This window comes from Artemia sp. Qi Xiang Cuo, chromosome 8 (assembly GCF_049724085.1).
Source record: "Artemia sp. Qi Xiang Cuo chromosome 8, ASM4972408v1, whole genome shotgun sequence".
NCBI lineage: Eukaryota > Metazoa > Arthropoda > Branchiopoda > Anostraca > Artemiidae > Artemia > Artemia sp. Qi Xiang Cuo.
This window is the reverse complement of record NC_142801.1, coordinates 51,086,054-51,104,155: the sequence shown is the minus strand read 5'-3', so window position 1 is coordinate 51,104,155 and position 18,102 is coordinate 51,086,054. Positions and strand designations below refer to the sequence as shown.

The following is an 18,102-nucleotide window of genomic DNA, read 5'->3' as shown; positions in this document are numbered from 1 at the left end:
ATCCGTGACAGTACTAAAAGGATTAAAAAATATTAACGCCCTTGGTGCTAATAGTGTGGTAAATGCGTTTCTTAAATATGGTGGCTCTGAGGTTAGAAACAAGTTACTGAAGATTATGAATATGGTTTTTGAAAAAGGGGAAGTACCTAACAATTTTAGGAAAACCTAAATTAAGCCACTTTATAAGAAATGTGATAAAAGTGAGTGTGGTAATTATCGAGGCATTAGTCTGGTCTCCGTAGGTAGTAAATTACTTAGTAGTATGATACTTTTAAAACTGAGAGATGCCGTAGACAAAGTTTTAAGAGAAGAACAGTGCGGTTTTAGAAAAGGTAGAGGATGTGTCGACCAAATTTTCACTCTCAGGCTAACAATTGAGAAGTGCCTGAGTTTTCAAACATCTTTGTTCCTCAGTTTTATAGATTATGAGCAAGCGTTCGATTCTATTGATAGAAGAGCTTTAGTAAAGGTTTTATCCTTGTATGGTATACCAGAAAAATACAATAAAGTGATTAGGGCTATGTACGAGAATAACACTGCTAAGGTTAAGGTAGGAAATAGGTTAGCAGCTGGTTTTGTATTAAATCAGGAGCTGAGCACGGTTGTGCTCTATTCCCTTTCATATGGATTATTCTGATGGAGTTGTCTTAAGAAGCACAGGGAAGGCAATAGGAGACCACAGACTCAAATGGGGAGGAAAAAATCCCATGGACTTAGGTTATGCTGATGATTTAAGAATCTGAGATGAAAGTGTGAGCAAAATGAATGAAGTTTTAGAGGTTTTGCGAGTTAAGGGTGCTAGAATAGGTTTGAAAATTAATGTTAAGAAGATTAAGTGACAAAGCCTAGGAATAAGTGAAGATCAAAAGGTGACGTTGGATAATGAAAATATTGATCAGGTGGACAGCTTCACTTACCTTGGTACTTTTATTAGTAAAGACAGTGGGATAAGTGTAAATGTTAAAAGAAGAATAGCCAAGACTCAGGGTAATTTCGCACAGCTACAAAAAGCCTGAAAGAACATGACTATAAGTCGGAAAACTTAGATAAGAATATAGAAAGATGCAGGATAAAAGTACTCAAATATGGCTCGGAAGCATGAGCGCTCAGAAATTCGGACGAAGATTTGCTAGATGTTTTCGAGAGAAATTGCTCAAGGATTGTTCTGGGTACCCCGCTGACTGACCGTATTTCAAACAATAGGCTATACGAAAAATTTGGCTCAATATCGCTCTCTAGGGCTATAATGAAAGAAAGGTTGAGGTGGCTAGGGCACGTTGTGCGGATGAAGGATGACAGATTGCCAAAGATTGTTCTTTTCGGCCAACCGTCTAGGGCTAAACGGAAAGCAGGTCAACCTCGTCTGGGGTGGGAGGACTTCGTAAAGAAAGATGTAAAGGAAATGGGAACTTCATGAGTAGGTGTAAAAAGGGAGGTTTTGAATAGATTGGGGTGGAGGAGGAGCGTGCGTAGCTGTGTTGGCCTCAGGCGGCTTGGTGCTGCGGTGAGTTGTTAGTAGTATTAGTTATGGAATAATTGACCCAGTGACTAAAATTGGGGCTTGCAGTCGGCCGAAGCATGCAGTTTCTTGCTGACTCACCTCTAACTCGTCTTTTACTGCAATTGTAAGTTAGTGTAAATATTTTGTACTTGTTGATGAGTTTTTTTTTTTTATTTTTATTTATTTTTTTTTTTTACTTTGCTTATTTGTCTCCATTCGTAAAGCGGGCAGAAAATAAATTATTACTATTATTATATATAAAACTCATAAACTAATATTATTCATCAAAATTTACAAGCCTGAGAAAATTAGCCTGATTTTAGAAAAAGTGGGGAACACCCCTAAAACATCAAGTGATCTTAATGAAAATCACATCATCAGATTCAGCATATCAGATAACCCGACTGCATAAGTTTTAAGCTCCTATGTACAAAAATGTGGAATTTTGAATTTTTTGCCAGAAGCAAGATCACGAATGGTTGTTAATTTTTTTTTCCAGGGATGATTGTATCGAACCAGTGATCCTAGAAGATTGGGAGAGGGCTCATTTTATCGGAAATCAAAAGTTCCCAGCCCCTTTTTTTTCAAAAGTTGTCCAATCAAAAATTTGAAATAGCCATATTGTTCAGCATTGACGAAAGATTTAATAACTAAGTCTTTGAGGTTGACTTCAATAACTTGAGGAAAGATTTAATAACTATGTCTTTGAGGATAACATCCCCCCCCATAGTCCCAGGGGGAAGGGCTGCAATTATTAGCTTTGCCCATTGGGAAGTATAAGTATATTTTCGGGAGGAGGGACATTGTTCTGGTGGGGGTGCTTACGTGGGAGAATCTTTCCATGAAGGAGTTTTCGCAGGGGAAGGGAATTTTCCATGGAGGGGGAGCTGGATTTCCCATCATTAATTAAAAAACTATCAGAAGTTAAATAAAAAATACAGTTTTTTTAACTGAAAGTAAGGAGCAACATTAAAACTTAAAACGAACAGAAATTATTAAGTATATGAGGGGGGTTGCCCCTTCTTCAATACCTCTCTCTTTACGCTAAAGTCTTTTTTCAATTTGTCAAAAATGTATTATTCTAATTAAACAGTCCTTGTATATCATGAGTCTTAAATAATTGGAACAAAAAGTCAAACTTTAGCGTGAAGAGCGAGGAATTGGGGAGGGGGTAGCCCCCAAATGTACGTAATAATTTCTGTTCGTTTTAAGTTTTAATGTTGCTCCTTACTTTTAGTTGAAAAACTTTTTTTATTTAATTTCAAGGGAAAAATTAGGTTGATTTAAAATGAGAAACTTGTCGATTTTTTGAAAAAGCGTAACATAAACGCAACGTATTTATGATCGTAATGTCAATAGTAACCCCAGACTTAAAGTATATGATACAGACAGGCACTTAGGTAGGAATTTCTCTCGGGAGGGGGGGGGGCTAAATCCTTCAAAACAGCAGGTAAAAACTTATTATATTACGTAACGTCTATAAGAACTAAAAACACATATATCAAGAAATAGATACTCACCCTATAATGCAAATTGCAACTAAGAAGCGGAACTAAAGGGCCAGGCACACGTAGCTGATTTTGGGAACCGATTTCAGCAAGGGTATATTCCACGTCGAGTGATTATAATTAATGATGCTTAAAGGCGGGCCTTAGTGACGTTTTTCGGTGATTAATCATCATTAATTACAATCAATTTCCGATAATAATTAAATACGATTAATTACATGCCTAAAGCTTTAAAGCCCTAGTGCACTCCTTGTCTAGAACTTAATTAATGATTATTAATCACCGAAAAACCGTCACTAAGCCCCGCCTCTTAGCATCATTAATTAGAATCACTCGTCGTGGAATATACCCTTGCTGAAATCAGTTCCCGAAATCAGCTACGTGTGCCTAGCCCTTAAGAGCAAACTTCTCCAGAATCTCACCCAGTGATACAGACACATCTCGGTAAGCATTCAAAAGTGCCAAGCCATTTACTCGGCCTTAACTCATTCTGGTTTGGAGATTGTTTTTTTTTGTCATTTTTATTGAAGAGAATGACCTCCCAACACATGCCGTAGAAATAGAAATGACACAGAAAATGTGTATTCGTTGGGGATTTATGGCTCATGTATGCTCAGCCAGGCTCTGCACTGCTGTCTTTGGAAAAAGATTGGGATCTACTTTCAGCCACTTAGCCCGCCATAGTTCAAGCTCAGCCTTCACGGTGGGTTCTGAGCTTGTTAGATCTAAGGCATATAATTTGATAAGTTCTTTTACATCGCCAATAGTCTTTTTAGGCAAAAGTTGGCAGGATACAGTTTAGGCCTTTCAGAATAACTTTGTGCTTTGTGAATCGACATTCGGGGGATTTTATGGGTTGGTCCACGAATGGGATGAAAAGGGAAACTGGATAGTAAAATTCTATATTAATAATAATAATTTTATTTCAACCCTTCATACAAATCCAATATAAATGCTCGAAGGAGTTATAAAAACGAAAGAAAACAATAACGAAAAAATCACACAACGCTACAAAACAAAATTAAACTGCGATAATTATGGAAAAGAGAAAAACAAATGAAATCAAAATCACGATTTTAATGCACAAGACTAGCCAATGGAAAGTCGTGGATTATTCTGTTTCGACTTTTGAAACGGGTATATAACTCATCCATTTTATTACTTATCTCAAAAATATAGTACCTCTGCGAAACAAATGAGTTTCTGAACCATATGGGAATTCCCAATAAATATTTGCAATACCGAAAAAAATTGAACGAATTTGGTTACGTTCGGTTTTACTAAAGCAATTCCATAAAGGGGTTAAAAAAAGACATGTGGCGCGAACATGGATTTACAGAGATGACCGAGCATAATTTTATCAAATTGACGTTTAGTTCGTGCTAGCATACCGTAAGTTTTCCGCAGGTTTTCTTTAAGTGCTGCAATAACTAAATTTTTAGTAGCTTTGATAGAATTCCCATATCGGAGTCCGAGATACTCAAACTTATCCTTTTGGTGAACTGTCTTCCCGCAAACATCAACAACACGATTTGGCAATGTTTCGTCGTTCAAAACGACAAATTCAGTCTTAGACGGCTCTATTGTTAGCCCAATATCACCAAGTGCAGACGACACGGCATTAATAGCTTTCTCTAAAGATTCTAAATTATCACTTATCAAAAGTAGATCATCTGCGTAAGATAGACGACTAGCATCAATCCCATCATCTATCAAAAAAATCTTCTATTGATTTTGTCGCAGAACGTACTGCATTGTTAAATATCACTGGGCTGATTACTGAGCCTTGTTTAGCACCCCTACGTATATCTATAGGTCCAGAAAGCTGTCCCGCAAACCGATCTCTTACTTGAGATTTTCCATACCATTGCCTTAGACAATTAAAAACAAAGCGACCAACTCCCGTCCTCAGTAGTGACAGGACTGCTTTCGAATGTAAGACATAATCAAACGCCTTAGATGCGTCTATTGCGCAGACGAATAACGGAGTTTTTCGTTTCTTAAACGTTTCAACAATTGAAATAAAAATTGCATGTGCATTATGAACTCCGAGACCGGTATATGTGCCACTATAGGGCACAGTATCTTCTCCAGTAACTTTGCTAGAAATGAACAGATAGTGATGGGTCTGTACGAAGAACAATCTTTAGGGCCTTTCCCCTTCTTATGTATACAGATAACGAATCCCTGACACAAACCTTGTGGGACAGACTGTTGCGATACTATTGCTTGGAACAATAAAGCTATGTGACTAAACAGTTTAGGGGTACCATACCTCAGATGTTCCGGCTGAATACCATCTGCCCCAGGCAATTTTCCTAAAAAAAGAGGACGAACAAAAGATTCAACACAACGACGGGGTAATAGTAAGCCAGTTACTATATTGGTTTAGTCGATCAAAATGCTGCATCAAAATGTCCTGGAAATTACTTTCTAATAATGGAGGATCAGCCGCAAACATTGAAGAAAAATGTTCAAACCATCTATTTATTTCAATGCTATCAGGCGGCGACGAAGAAGAACGGATAAGTTTAGACACTTCTCACCATAGCTGACGAGGATCATTTTTTATTTCCCGCGATAGCTCCTTAACCCGACTTCTTTTCCAAGATCTCACCTTCTTTTGGTATTGGTGTTTATTCGACTTCATAATTTTAAAAATCCATTCTGAACGTGGCCTTTCACAATCAACCCAAATGTGTCTCCAAAACACATGGCGAGACTTTTCAACCTTCAAACCAGGAAAATCTGACCAGCCTCTGTTACGGGTATTCAGCTTTATTTTTTCCGACGGAACTGCAACGGATGCAGCAATTTTCATACTATGCACCAATTCAAGCAAATAACAATTCAAATCGAGAAGCCAGTCAGATTTTACCCGCGAGAGCAAATGAAACGGAACCCTTATCTTATCTAAATACGAATTAAGTAGCATCTGGTAAGTAAATATATCAATACGACTCCAGTTTTGTTTAGTGAACCACTTGGGTATAGAGGGAGCATATATCTCAAAAGAACTGAGTGGTAAATGAAACTCAAGATGCGAATGGTCACTTAAAAGAAAGTCTTCAGAAACATTAACTATCTGCCGCTGGAGATCCCCCATATTAGTAAACACGAAATCGAGATCAGAAGTGCTACCACTATTATGTACATAGGTAAACATTCTATTTTTCTGTATACAATAGAAATTTTGCCGCAATGTAGCAATTAACATTTGTGAGTGACCAATGGTATTACCATTAATGTCCGTATTAAAATCACCCATAATAACACAAGATTTACTGATAAGAGCTATTCTTTCAAGTTGTTTCGACAATGACGAGCGAAAGACGCAAACTTCTGACTCGATCGGTCATTTCTATAACTTGTAGGCATATAAACACAAACAGCAATAAAACCACTAAATTTTACCGCAAGACATACATCATTAGATTCAAACAGATTACAATTATACTTATTTCTAACTGCTATTATTAAGCCCCCTGAGGGTCAACCCCCAGTGCTTTTATCTGGGTAGATAAACAACTGACGGTCGGAAGAAGTAATCAGTCTTGTGCTATTATCTTCATTAATATGTTGTTCTGCCGGGAAGTCATGTGTGATATTAGCGTATTTTCTTTTTCGTGGCATGGTAACGGTGATTTCCAGCTTTTGGCATTTACAGGCGACTTCCAAAAACAGCTGGCTGAACTTATCCTCCGCCTTGTTTCGTATATCTTGAAATATTTCAGTCACATTGAATATACATGGTCATATCAATATTTTCTGACTTTAGCAGCGTAGACAAATTCAGTGTGTAATCCCCCTCTCCAAAAGCACAATAAAGGTCATTATAAAATTCAAGCTGAGGATGTCATTTAGCAAACGTCTGGATTTTGACGACGCCAAGAGATCCCCATTCGTTTCTATGTCTTTTAGGGCCTTGAAGGTCAGAACAACTAACTGCTTTGATATCTGTATTGCGTCTTGTCTTCCTACCCATCAAGTTTCACCACAACCCTTCAGATTGACTTCAGTGTAAGGTTTTAAGACTGCGCTTATCTTGGCTCCAAAGTAAAGAAAATTACTGTTTCGCGAATAGCATTCATGGTACTTGATGTCAGGGATCTAGCTTGAATCCATCAAAATCAAGTTCGAGGAATAGGCGATACAGTGAACATACTTAGCGAGTGTATATTTTCTCGAAATAAAACCCAGAGCTCCTGACAAATGCCCTTTCACGTTTGCAGCCCCATTAAACCCTTGTCTCCTGCATAGTTTCATAGTTAGACCAAGTTTGTCAATTAGATTTAGGATAAACTGGCCAAGGCTTTCACCTTACAAGTCTTCAGCAACAGCATACTGAGCAGATCTTCCTTGATCTGAAAAGTTTCGCTGTCCGAAAAAAAAAGCCATAGAGTCCTCTATTCCTGCTTTGATATGTCGGCTGTCTTGCTTTCCAGAATGGAGAAAAAACCAGCCGTTTTCACAGCTGTCCACAAATATCAACCAACAACAAAAGCACCCAAATTTAGAGAACGCTCTGTTGTTTTTTCAACACTTCACACTCGTCCTGTCTTTAGCAACAATTGATTTTAGGCTTTCAACTGACAAGGTTTGATTGCAAGAATGACCTTTTTATCTCCTAGAGGCTACAGAAGAAGCCCGACCAGATAATATTTCAAAATAACAGTTAGCTGAAAGATAGCTTGACAGAGGGTGAGAAGCTGCTCAGGAAAGTTGTCAACACTATGCTTGTGACCTGATCGGGTAATCAAAATGTGAAAATCGCAAACAGTTAACAAATTATGTCTGGATCAGTAAATAGCTAATATCTCTTACTCTGTGAGAAGAATAAGAAAATTATGAACAAAACCGCGAGATTTCAGGAGGGGTTCGGGCCTGGAGGCCCCCCTATGCATATGTACCAGGATACAGATGTTTATTTGCCTTATCTTACAATTTTAAAAACGGGTCGGTTGTCCGGGTGCCTTTAGACTATATGTGATGACAGTAAGGGGTGCTAGAAGCCTGAGCAACCGAGGATAAACGGGCACAAGCAACATAATAATTAGTGCTATAAAATTACTTCTGTTGGACTCTGTATTATATACGTTTGGCTTCTAAAACTAACTTTCTATTCAAAACGTTATAAAAATGTTACGAATGTGGCTCCATAGCAACCCTGTACTCAGCCGCTATTGGTGGCTCAGTTAACCCATAAACCACAGCATAAATTCTAACAGTAGTGAAAGTTTGGTTCAGAACTGGGACACATCTCAACGCGCGATTTGGTAAGTTACCAGAGCGTCAAAGCAGTAGCTTCAGTTGCTACTTGGCATTATTGGTATTCAATTAGATCATAGCAAAGACGGATTCATGAAGGAAGGTGTGTGATCAAGGTCGGATTTAAATCTCTGGAGCCCCTAGGCCCAGGCATTTTGGCATCCCTAGGCCCAAGCAATTTTTTTTCGGGGAGACACAGGTAGTGACGGGGGAATCCCCGAAAATTCGGGGACAGTGGAAGCCCTGAACTGATGAGGGATGAGTCAAAAGTACTGAAAGAGAGAGGTGATTCTGAACTCTCAGCTGCCATTCTTGGGAGACATATGACAGTTTATAGGTGGCTACGGAATTCCTGTGTTTCTTTAAAATCCCTTCTGTGTGAATAGGCAGCAAAGTGCACCTGGTACTTTGACGATAAATCACATCAGTCCAGGTTTTCTTAAGAAAAAAATGCATGGTTTTTTTTGCACCCCTGGGCATTGTTTGCTCGTAGGCCCGGGCCTTTGCGTAAATCCTGGCCTGTGTGCGACTGATGTGTCCCAAAAATCTTTAATGGAGAGCACGAAATTTTCGCTACTGTTTTATATTTGTGCTGTGCCATAGACTGAGACTAGACATCTGCTTCTAGCCTATAGAGGTATTCATAAAAGAAACTTTGCTAAAGAAAGCTCTAAATCTTAGCAGGATCTAGTGAACATGGCAGCTTTTCTTGCCATCTAATAATTTTTTTATGTTTATAATTGTTTAGTGCTATAGCGCTGATTCCCATTAATTTTTAAAACCTAGGCACGTCAAGTGAACTTTGTGTATCAGCGAAATAAAAGTCAGAAAGATTGAGATAATCTGTGATGCCGATGCCTGTAGTGCCAGAAGCACATGGACCTTGGGAGGTAGCCTTGTCTTTTAAGCCTGTCTTAGTCTTTATGACCTATTTCAATATTAAGTTGTGGATTGCTAAGCAAGCATTCAGTTCACAGAGTAGATTTGGTAAATTTTCCGATTAATAGAATTTGAGATAGCTAAGAAATGGATATGTCCTTAAAATAGAAATTTTTATCCCAAATATAATACTCATTTGCATTTCAAGTGATCTTACCTTGGTAAATTTCTAGGTGGCACTATAATTTAACTAGGATGAAAGTGAAAACACCATTTGATGCCTTTTTTTATGCTCTTCAATAAATCACTAGTCACTTCTGTTGCAAATTGCATCTTGAGTCCTTAAAGGGGCCCCAAAGGTATTTTATATACATTAGCCTATAAATGAGCATAAAAAAGCATCAAATGATGTTTTCACTTTCATTGTAGCTAAATTTTATGGCCCACTGCAAATTTATCATGAACTTTACCCCCCCCCCCCTCCCCCCTCCTTACTGTGGAAATATATACCCTGAATTGGAATTTACCCTGAATTGTCAATTGTAAAGTTTTGTATTACAAAATTCAGTGCTATTTCTGTCACTGGAATTTGAATAACTTGAAATGGTAAGAAAATGGTTTATATTTGAGTTGCCTAATAAATGAGATTTGAATTGTTATAAATAAGTATTTTTTGGAATATATTACTCTTGAACAACTTATGTATAAACTAGTAATATGTTTTAACCACTTTTCAATAACCTAACTAGTGTTGATAACTTCTTTGTGTGGTTAAAAAAATGAAATACCTTTGGGGCCACTTTAAGGGCTCAAGATGCAATTTGCAATGGAAGCAATTATTGAATTATGAAAGAGCATAAAAAAGGCATCAAATGATGTTTTCATTTCAATCCTAGCTAAATTATAGTGCCACCTAGAAATTTACCTTCATCTCCACCCCTAACAGTCAAAATATAACCTGAATTGTGTGTATGAAATAGATTTTCCATTGTTTTGACAAACCATTAAATCAATGTGAAGAAAGGTAACTTATTAGTAGAGTAAAAGAGTAAATATTGAGAAGTTCATATTATTGACCTACAAATAAAGTGAACATACTGCTAGATGCAATTTTTATGCTATTTCTGACTATAATAATTGATTTTCTTGCCAATTCAGTTTTAAGCCTTTTTTGGACCCTTGAAAAATGATCTTTTCTGTCTATATTTTTTTGTACAAAATGGACCCAAACTTAGCTGCGAAACTTACTATTTCATTGCAAAATCCATTTTGTTAAAGTTATATAGCCTAATCCACAAGCATTGATTTTTCCCAATTAAGTTAGATAAAAAATTCTAAACAGTTTCTCCACTTTTTCCATCCACCATGTTTCTTCTGTCAGCTTTGATATTTTTTGACATATGGGTGAAACAGCAGTTCTTAAGCCCTAACAGAATAAGAAGAAAGCATGGCAGATTTGTTTTGAATTTTTTTTTATTCAACTTAATATTGACAAATCAATGTTTGTGAATTATGTAACTTTTATAAAATGGATTTATCATGAAATAGTAAGTTTGAAACAAATGTTATAACCCATTTTTATATCCAAGAAATATAGAATGAAATTATTATTTTCAAGGACCCTAAAAGGGTTTAAAATTGAATTTACAAAAAAGCAATTATTATATTCAGAAAGAGCATAAAAAATGGCATCTAGTGGTATGTTCACTTTATTTGTAGGTCAATAATATGAACTGCTCAACATTTACCAAGTAATGCAAATGAATGATACACTTATGTTCAGGATAAAATTCTGATTCTAAAGGTATGTCCATTTCTTAGTTTTCTCAATATTCAATTAATTGGAAAATTTAGCATAGATTTTGCAGCTGACCTCTCTAGGAGGAATACTATAAAATCCTGAAAATTACTTAAAACAGTACTAAAATGCTCACCTATTTTATTCCTAATAGTTTATCACTTTACCCAGCTCCCTCATGTCCCTATGGCAGTTATAGAATCTTGTACAAATTGGCCTAATTTTGAAAGCTACTTTGAACCACTCTAAAATATTTATATCATTTCTAAAAGCAAATCACTTTACTTTAACCCCACCCCCCCTAATGTGCAAATATATAGCCCAAATTGTATCTACACCATTGATTGTATGGCATTAAATTAATTTGAAGAAAAGAGTTGGCCTATGCAAAATTCATAGAGTATATATAATTTGAGCTATATATTTTCACATTAGGGAGAGGGGTAGAGTTAAGTAATGTGTTTCTTAAGGATGATATAAGTAAGTTTTCTAGAATTTTCGTTGCTGAAATATTTAATGTGAATTCAATCATTATCAAATTATATTTAATGAAATATGGTAAAACTCTGCTTACCATAATTTGGAATAGTTGGCTATTAGAGATAGGTTAGAAATAGTGTCATGATTCAGTTAGTGACATCATTGTCCAAGGCTTAGCCAAGGGTAAAATATAGTAATTTACGTGAAGCAATGTCTATTTTAACTATATAAATACTGTTCATTTGATTTGTTTCTACATGGAAAACTTAATAATTTTCTACATTAACTAGTAAAAAGTATCTTTCCATAGTTGGCATATTACCAAATTTAGATCATAAAGTGCTTCTGTTGGCAGATGATTTTGCAGTTGGTCAAAATTATAAATGGAGAAGGTCTTGTACTGCTGATTGTATATAGCTTGGACTAAAGTACCAAGGACATAAAAAAATTGGATTGGTGGATTTATCTTAGGGGCATGCAGCTAATTCTCTCCCCCCTCAAAATACCCCTCCTCCCTGAACAATTCTCCACAGACAATCTCCCACCCCAGGAAAATTCTTCCCACATGTAAACTTGATCAGCCAAAAGGAAAAAAGGAGGAAGAATTATGACACTCATGCACGAATATTTTAAACCTCAGATTTTAAATATACCTTTTCTTGAAGATAATGATGAAATTATTTGGGTCAAAGCCCAACCTAAGCGACTCCCTAGGCCGCTCTCTGCCATAGCAGTGTGCGTTTTCTATTATTCACCTGGTCAGCCAGCTGCAGTGAGAAAAGCTTTTTGGGAGAAGCTGCAGGAATTGACAGATTACATCCAGAGAACTCACCCATATTTTGGAGTAGTAATGCTAGGAGATGCTAACGAACTCAATAGTAAATTGCTGGCCAGGTCACTTAACCTTAAAACTCTTGTTGATTTCCCAACAACTAAGGGGAATTCTTCTCTGAGTGCAATCCTGACAAATCTTTCGGAATATTACCAGGCTGCAAGAAAACTAGCACTGCTTGGTAAAAGTTACTATTATATGTTACAGTGGAACCCCTTGGAAAAATTAAAAATTAAATATTCAGTAACCAAAGTTAATTCAAGGCCGATCACTGACCATGGTCTGCTGCAATTCGGTGACTGGATAACGGGAGAAAACTGGGTCGCGGTCTCTTCAGCTAAAGACTTAGATTCCCAAGTAGAAGCATTCCATAATAAGGTAAATTCAAAATTTTTTGAGTGCTTTCCCAAACGTAAGACTAAATTCTGTTCTAGTGATAAACCATATGTAAATTCAAAAATAAAGCAACTGATAAAACATAAATTGCACCTAATACGAAAAGGTCAAGTGAACCAAGCAAAACAGTTGGCAAATCAAATAAAATGGAAAATCAAAAAGGCACAAGCAAATTGCTATGAAAATGAAGTTGACCATCTTTTGGAGTCCAAACCGTCACAGTTTTTCAGTAAAGTAAAAAGTTTGACTGGCAAAAGTTCTCAACCAGTTGACTTCATGAAGGAGGAGCCTCTAGAGAAAACCGCGAATGATTTAAATGCCCATTTTGCTTCAATTGTGCAGTCTTTCCAAACCATCGCAGTTTTTGAGTAAAGTAAAAAGTCTGACTAGCAAAAGTTCTCAACCAGTTGACTTCATGAAGGAGGAGCGTCTAGAGAAAACCGCGAATGATTTAAATGCCCATTTTGCTTCAATTGTGCAGTCTTACCCCCCTCTTCCATCCGAGGATCCTCCAGTAAGTTTAACTACTCCTTCAGATGATAATTTAATTGCTGATATTTCATCGGCAATTATAATCCATTAACTCTCTTCATTGAAAAGAACTTCCGTTGCCCCTTTTGACATTCCAGTTGCTCTCATTAAAGCATTTGCTAAAGAATTATCATTTCCCCTTCAGGTAATTTTCAATAATATAACAGAAACAGGATATTTTCCAAAGAAATGGAAGAAAGGGTTTATTACTCCCATTCCAGAGAAAGGAGCAGCTAATGATTTCTCTGGTGTCCGGCCGATCACAGTTACGTCAGTTTTTAGCAGAATATACGAAAGCTTTGTTGCTGCATGGCTGAAAAAATATCTTTTGAAAGTAACTGATCGAAAGCAATTTGGTAACATCCCTAAGTGTTTGACAGTTCATTACCTCGTTGATTTAATTGGTTTTATCTTAAAACACCTGGATGAACCTGGAAAATGGATAAATTTAATTGCAATTGATTTCAGAAAACCATTTGACCTTGTTGATCACAAAATCCTTTTAGAAAAAATGGCGGAAAAAAATATACCCAGCTTTAGTATTAAAATCTCAAGAGCTTCTTAACAAATAGAGAGCAAACTGTGAAGTATAAAGACCAATTTTCCACTTCTCTGCCAGTTTTTTGTGGAATTCCACAAGGAACTGTTATTGGGCCGCTGGGCTTCCTCCTCATGACAAATGAAATTGCTGCTGAGCTGGAGGACAGATGGAAATACGTTGACGACTTGTCCTTAACGGAAATCGTATCTAAGGATTCGAAGAGCAATGCTGCTGATTTCATCAACCAAGTTACCTCAGAGGCGGCTGAACTAAACATGGTCGTGAATAAAGACAAATGCTCAGTCACGACATTTTCTTTTCTTCAGAATACTCAACCATCTTTCGAACCTCCTATCGCTTCCGAGCTAATAAGCCATAAAATAACTTTACTTGGTGTGGTGATTTCTTCTGACCTCTCATGGCGGGAGAATACAAAGACAATTGTAAAAAAAGCTAACAGCGCAATCCAAATGCTAAAAACACTGAAAAAATTTTGAGTTCCTAAGGACAAGCTGAAACTAATATTTCAGACTTTCATCCGCCCCTTAGTTGAATATGCTCCGGTTTGGCACTTTGCCCTTACCCAGGATGAAATTGATAAAATAGAACGAGTTCAGAAGAGATCACTGCAAATCATTTATGGCAGTTCCCCTCTACCTTACTCCTTTTACCTCAAGGAATTTAAACTTGAATCCCTTTCTTCCCGCCGAGGAAAATTATGCCAAAGATTTGGCTCCACCCTCCTTCAACATCCCATCTACCGATCATTCCTTCCCCCGCCTTTTGTCCCTATAAGATCTCGCCCCCCAGGGGAGTGGCTGAGAAAGTTCCGAAACTAACCTCAGTCCACTGTGACACCATTCGCTACGGTAAAAGCTCTTTGCCAAGCTTTGTGAAATATTATAATGATCTCTAGTGTTTTTATTGTTTAGTTTATTTTATCCTGACAAAGTTTTATCAGATAATTTTATTCTCAATCTCAAGTGTTTTTATCCTTTAGTTTATTTATTGACGAAGTTTTATCAGACAACTTTATTTTGCTATTTATGACTAAGAGACATCATTTTTGAGCTTTGCCCACGAGAGCTATGTCTTGTTTTTGAATTAAATGAATTTGAATTTGAAAATGAAAGTAAGACAAATAAAACAAATAAATAAGGGATTTTGGAATATTATACCATAATACAGGTAGAACAGTAATACAGGTGTATTACTGGTGTATGTGGAATATTCTAGCATAATACAGGTGTATTTTGACATACAGGTGTATATGTCAAAGTACAGGTAGAATATATGATGTAGAATATCCTATAGGATTTTTTTTGTATTTTTGTTTCTTTTAATTCTTCTTTTTGTGTTTTATGTGGCTGTGGGTTAACCTATCATAGCAGGTTATAATAAAGACTAAAGAAATTAATTTGCTTGCTTATTTGAAATAAGGAGTTCTGTCCATCTTAAATTTTCTTGGTTCTGACTTTGACTTTTATGTTATTAGAATTAAATAAATGAGAAAAAACAATGGAAAAACACCTCTTAAAGGTACTTAAGACAGGAAAACCTTCTGCCTAGTGGACATGTTCTCAATAGCAAGAGATAATCTGATATCATGTACTTTAGACATTGGTGCCAGACATTGATTCTACTTTAGGCAATTATCAAGGCATTAGCCTGGTCTCTGTAGGTAGCAAATTACTTAGTAATATGATATTTTGTGGACTGAGAGATGCTGTAGACCAAGTTATATGAGAAGAACAGTGCAGTTTTAGAAAGGGCAGAAGGTGTATTGGCCGAATTTTTGCTCTTAGATTAATAATTGAGAAGTACCTGAGTTATCAAACACCTTTAGTCCTCAGTTTTCTAGATTATGAGCAAGTGTTTGATTCAGTTGATAAAAGAGCAACAGATGGCAGTTTGTCTGTGGCTGGGTTGAAGGATGTCATAGAGAAAGATTTAAGGGAAATGAGAACTTCCTGGGATGATCCAAAGAGGGAGGCTTTGAATAGATTGGAATTGAGTAGGAGCATGCCTAGCTTTGTTGGCCTCAGGCGGCTTGGCGCTGCAGTGAGTTGTTAGTTGTAGTCATAGTATTCTAGCTATAATTTGGAATATAGGTAGAAGAACATTCCAAAATCTCTTCTTTTCTTCATTATTTTTATTCGTCATACTTTCCCTTTGGCTGCTCAATTTTAAACATGGGTGAATTTTCTAAAAGGAATTTTCTGGGGGGTATTTTTTCTGGAGGTGGATTTTTAGGAGAGTAACCTATAGGTATCCATTTATACCTGAAAAGTGCAATTTTCTAAGGTTTTTGTTTTGGTTATTTCAAATTATGAAGTTTTTTGGGCATCAAATTTTAATCATGCCATATTGAACAATTAAAAAAAAAAAAAAACAAAAGAAACATTTACAATGCTTTTTGTCTGTGAAAATACAAATATCAGGAATCTTTTGACTCCCAAAGACAACTGCACCTTCAATGGAAAGCTAGCAGTTCTTAAGCTGTTTGTTGCCATATGTTTTAGCATATTATTTTGTCACATTTTCCTTAAATTTGGCACATGCTTCTACCATTAATTGTATATGCAAGTCTTTTGTGATTTGTCCTAATTTTTTAGATATACATGGTTGTGTAAGCGTCCACTTAATCAGCTCAAACAATCAGATTGTGTTTTCACTGTCCTTGCTACTTTAAGAATAGATAATGGTTATCACAGATTCAGTGTCGTGGTTATCATAAAAGAATTTCATGTAGTGGTTGTATTTAAGCAGTGTTCACATGCATGTATAGCTAGAATCCCATGTCTAGACATGTGTCTGACCAGACATCAATGTCTAGACAACTACCACTCACAAGTAAAACTTGATGCTTGGCTAGACAAGTTACAGCTAAGAACCCAGATCTAGACTCTAGAACTCAAAGTCTAAGATTTTTGGTTACAACCAATCAGAATGTGTCAAGTTCTACTATTTTCATCCTCTATGTTCACATTTTTAAACTGAAATTTAATTTTTCTATTCTCATTAATTGTTTTTTTGTCATTTTAGGCAAATATGCAACACCATACATAATAATGAAGCACACTAAGACAATTGTTTGGGTTGTTTCATCCATTATCTTGTGACAGCAAAAATGGGGATTACAATCTGGAAAGTTTTGCCTGCATAAGCTCGTTTGATTCGCTAAAAGTGACAACTGTAATCTATTTGAAACTATATTTGTAGTTTTAGCTAAGCACTGAATTTTTCTTGCAAACAGCAATTTCCTAGACATTGATTTCCGGCCAGACACGTGTCTAGACATGGTATTCTAGCTAGACACGCATGTGAACGCTGTTGTACCCAAAAAAAGTAAAAACAATGAAACCAAGTAATTATGATATAAAGGGAAATACCCAACAGGAAACCCCCCCTAAAATTTTAACAAAAACTGATGCCAAATTTAAAGCCTTGCTGTCATTAATGGTTAATTTGAGGAAATCTGCCCTTAAGGAGACAGTATTTTAATTCGTGGATCAAAATAGTAAAAATGTCAGCTTTCACAAATTAACTCTATTTAATTTTTCTTTCAGCTTTAAAATGTATGAGTTTTTATATATTGTTAATATAATCTATTGGTTTTCTTGAAAATGTTCTTGGATTTGAAGTTTAATTACATTTAAATCCACACAAAAGCGAGATAGAGATATCTTTTTAATCAATTTTATCTCCAAATACACTAGAAAGTTAAAACAGAGATCCCTGTTACCCAATAAATTGAAATTTTAAATGACTTAAAATGAAAATTTGAATGGTTACCCTTGAAACTGTAGAAACATGGGAACCATTGAATTCCTAGAAATTTGGCTTTGAATAGTTACAAAATCTATCATGACTGCCCCATGTTTTCATTTTTAGTCTCAAAAAACTCAATGGGAAAATGGAATTTTTGGGGGGCTTTTTTAACACTTCTGGTATTTATATTTTAGTTTCACTCTTTTTTGTTATTGTTAAATCTTTTAGGAAAGAAATGTAAATCTTTTCAAATTTTGTCCCAACATTCATACTTTATGAAAACAAACTATATTAACAAACAGACTCTACCTGCTTCTCCTTCAAGTAACCAATAGCCTTAGGTACTTGTATATTATGAATGCCATACCTGTAAACTGTTTTCTGATTTTCTGAATATAATTTTTGAATATTCGATCTTCTGAACTGGCATAGCCTACTTAACTAAAATCTTTTAAAAAGGGACCTAAGATGTTTAGACCTATTGAAGGTCGCACTTGGTGATGAGATGACACCAAAATGCTTCCTGATTCCAACTGTAATGCTGATTCTGACTTGATATCCTGATTTTGATTCCAAAATTATTTTTTGTTTTTGTTT

At 36.1% G+C, this 18,102-nt stretch overlaps 1 protein-coding gene across 1 annotated transcript in view; it reads left to right on the top strand.

The window, feature by feature from the left end:
- The first annotated feature begins 9,072 nt into the window (after window positions 1–9,072).
- Arp8 (Actin-related protein 8) overlaps window positions 9,073–18,102 on the top strand; it is a 66,298-nt gene continuing 57,268 nt past the window's right edge. Inside the window, exon 1 of the mRNA XM_089093563.1 lies at window positions 9,073–9,167. Within this exon, the coding sequence (XP_088949689.1) occupies window positions 9,126–9,167 (42 nt within the window). The 5' untranslated portion in view covers window positions 9,073–9,125. The remainder of the gene's footprint in view (window positions 9,168–18,102) is intronic.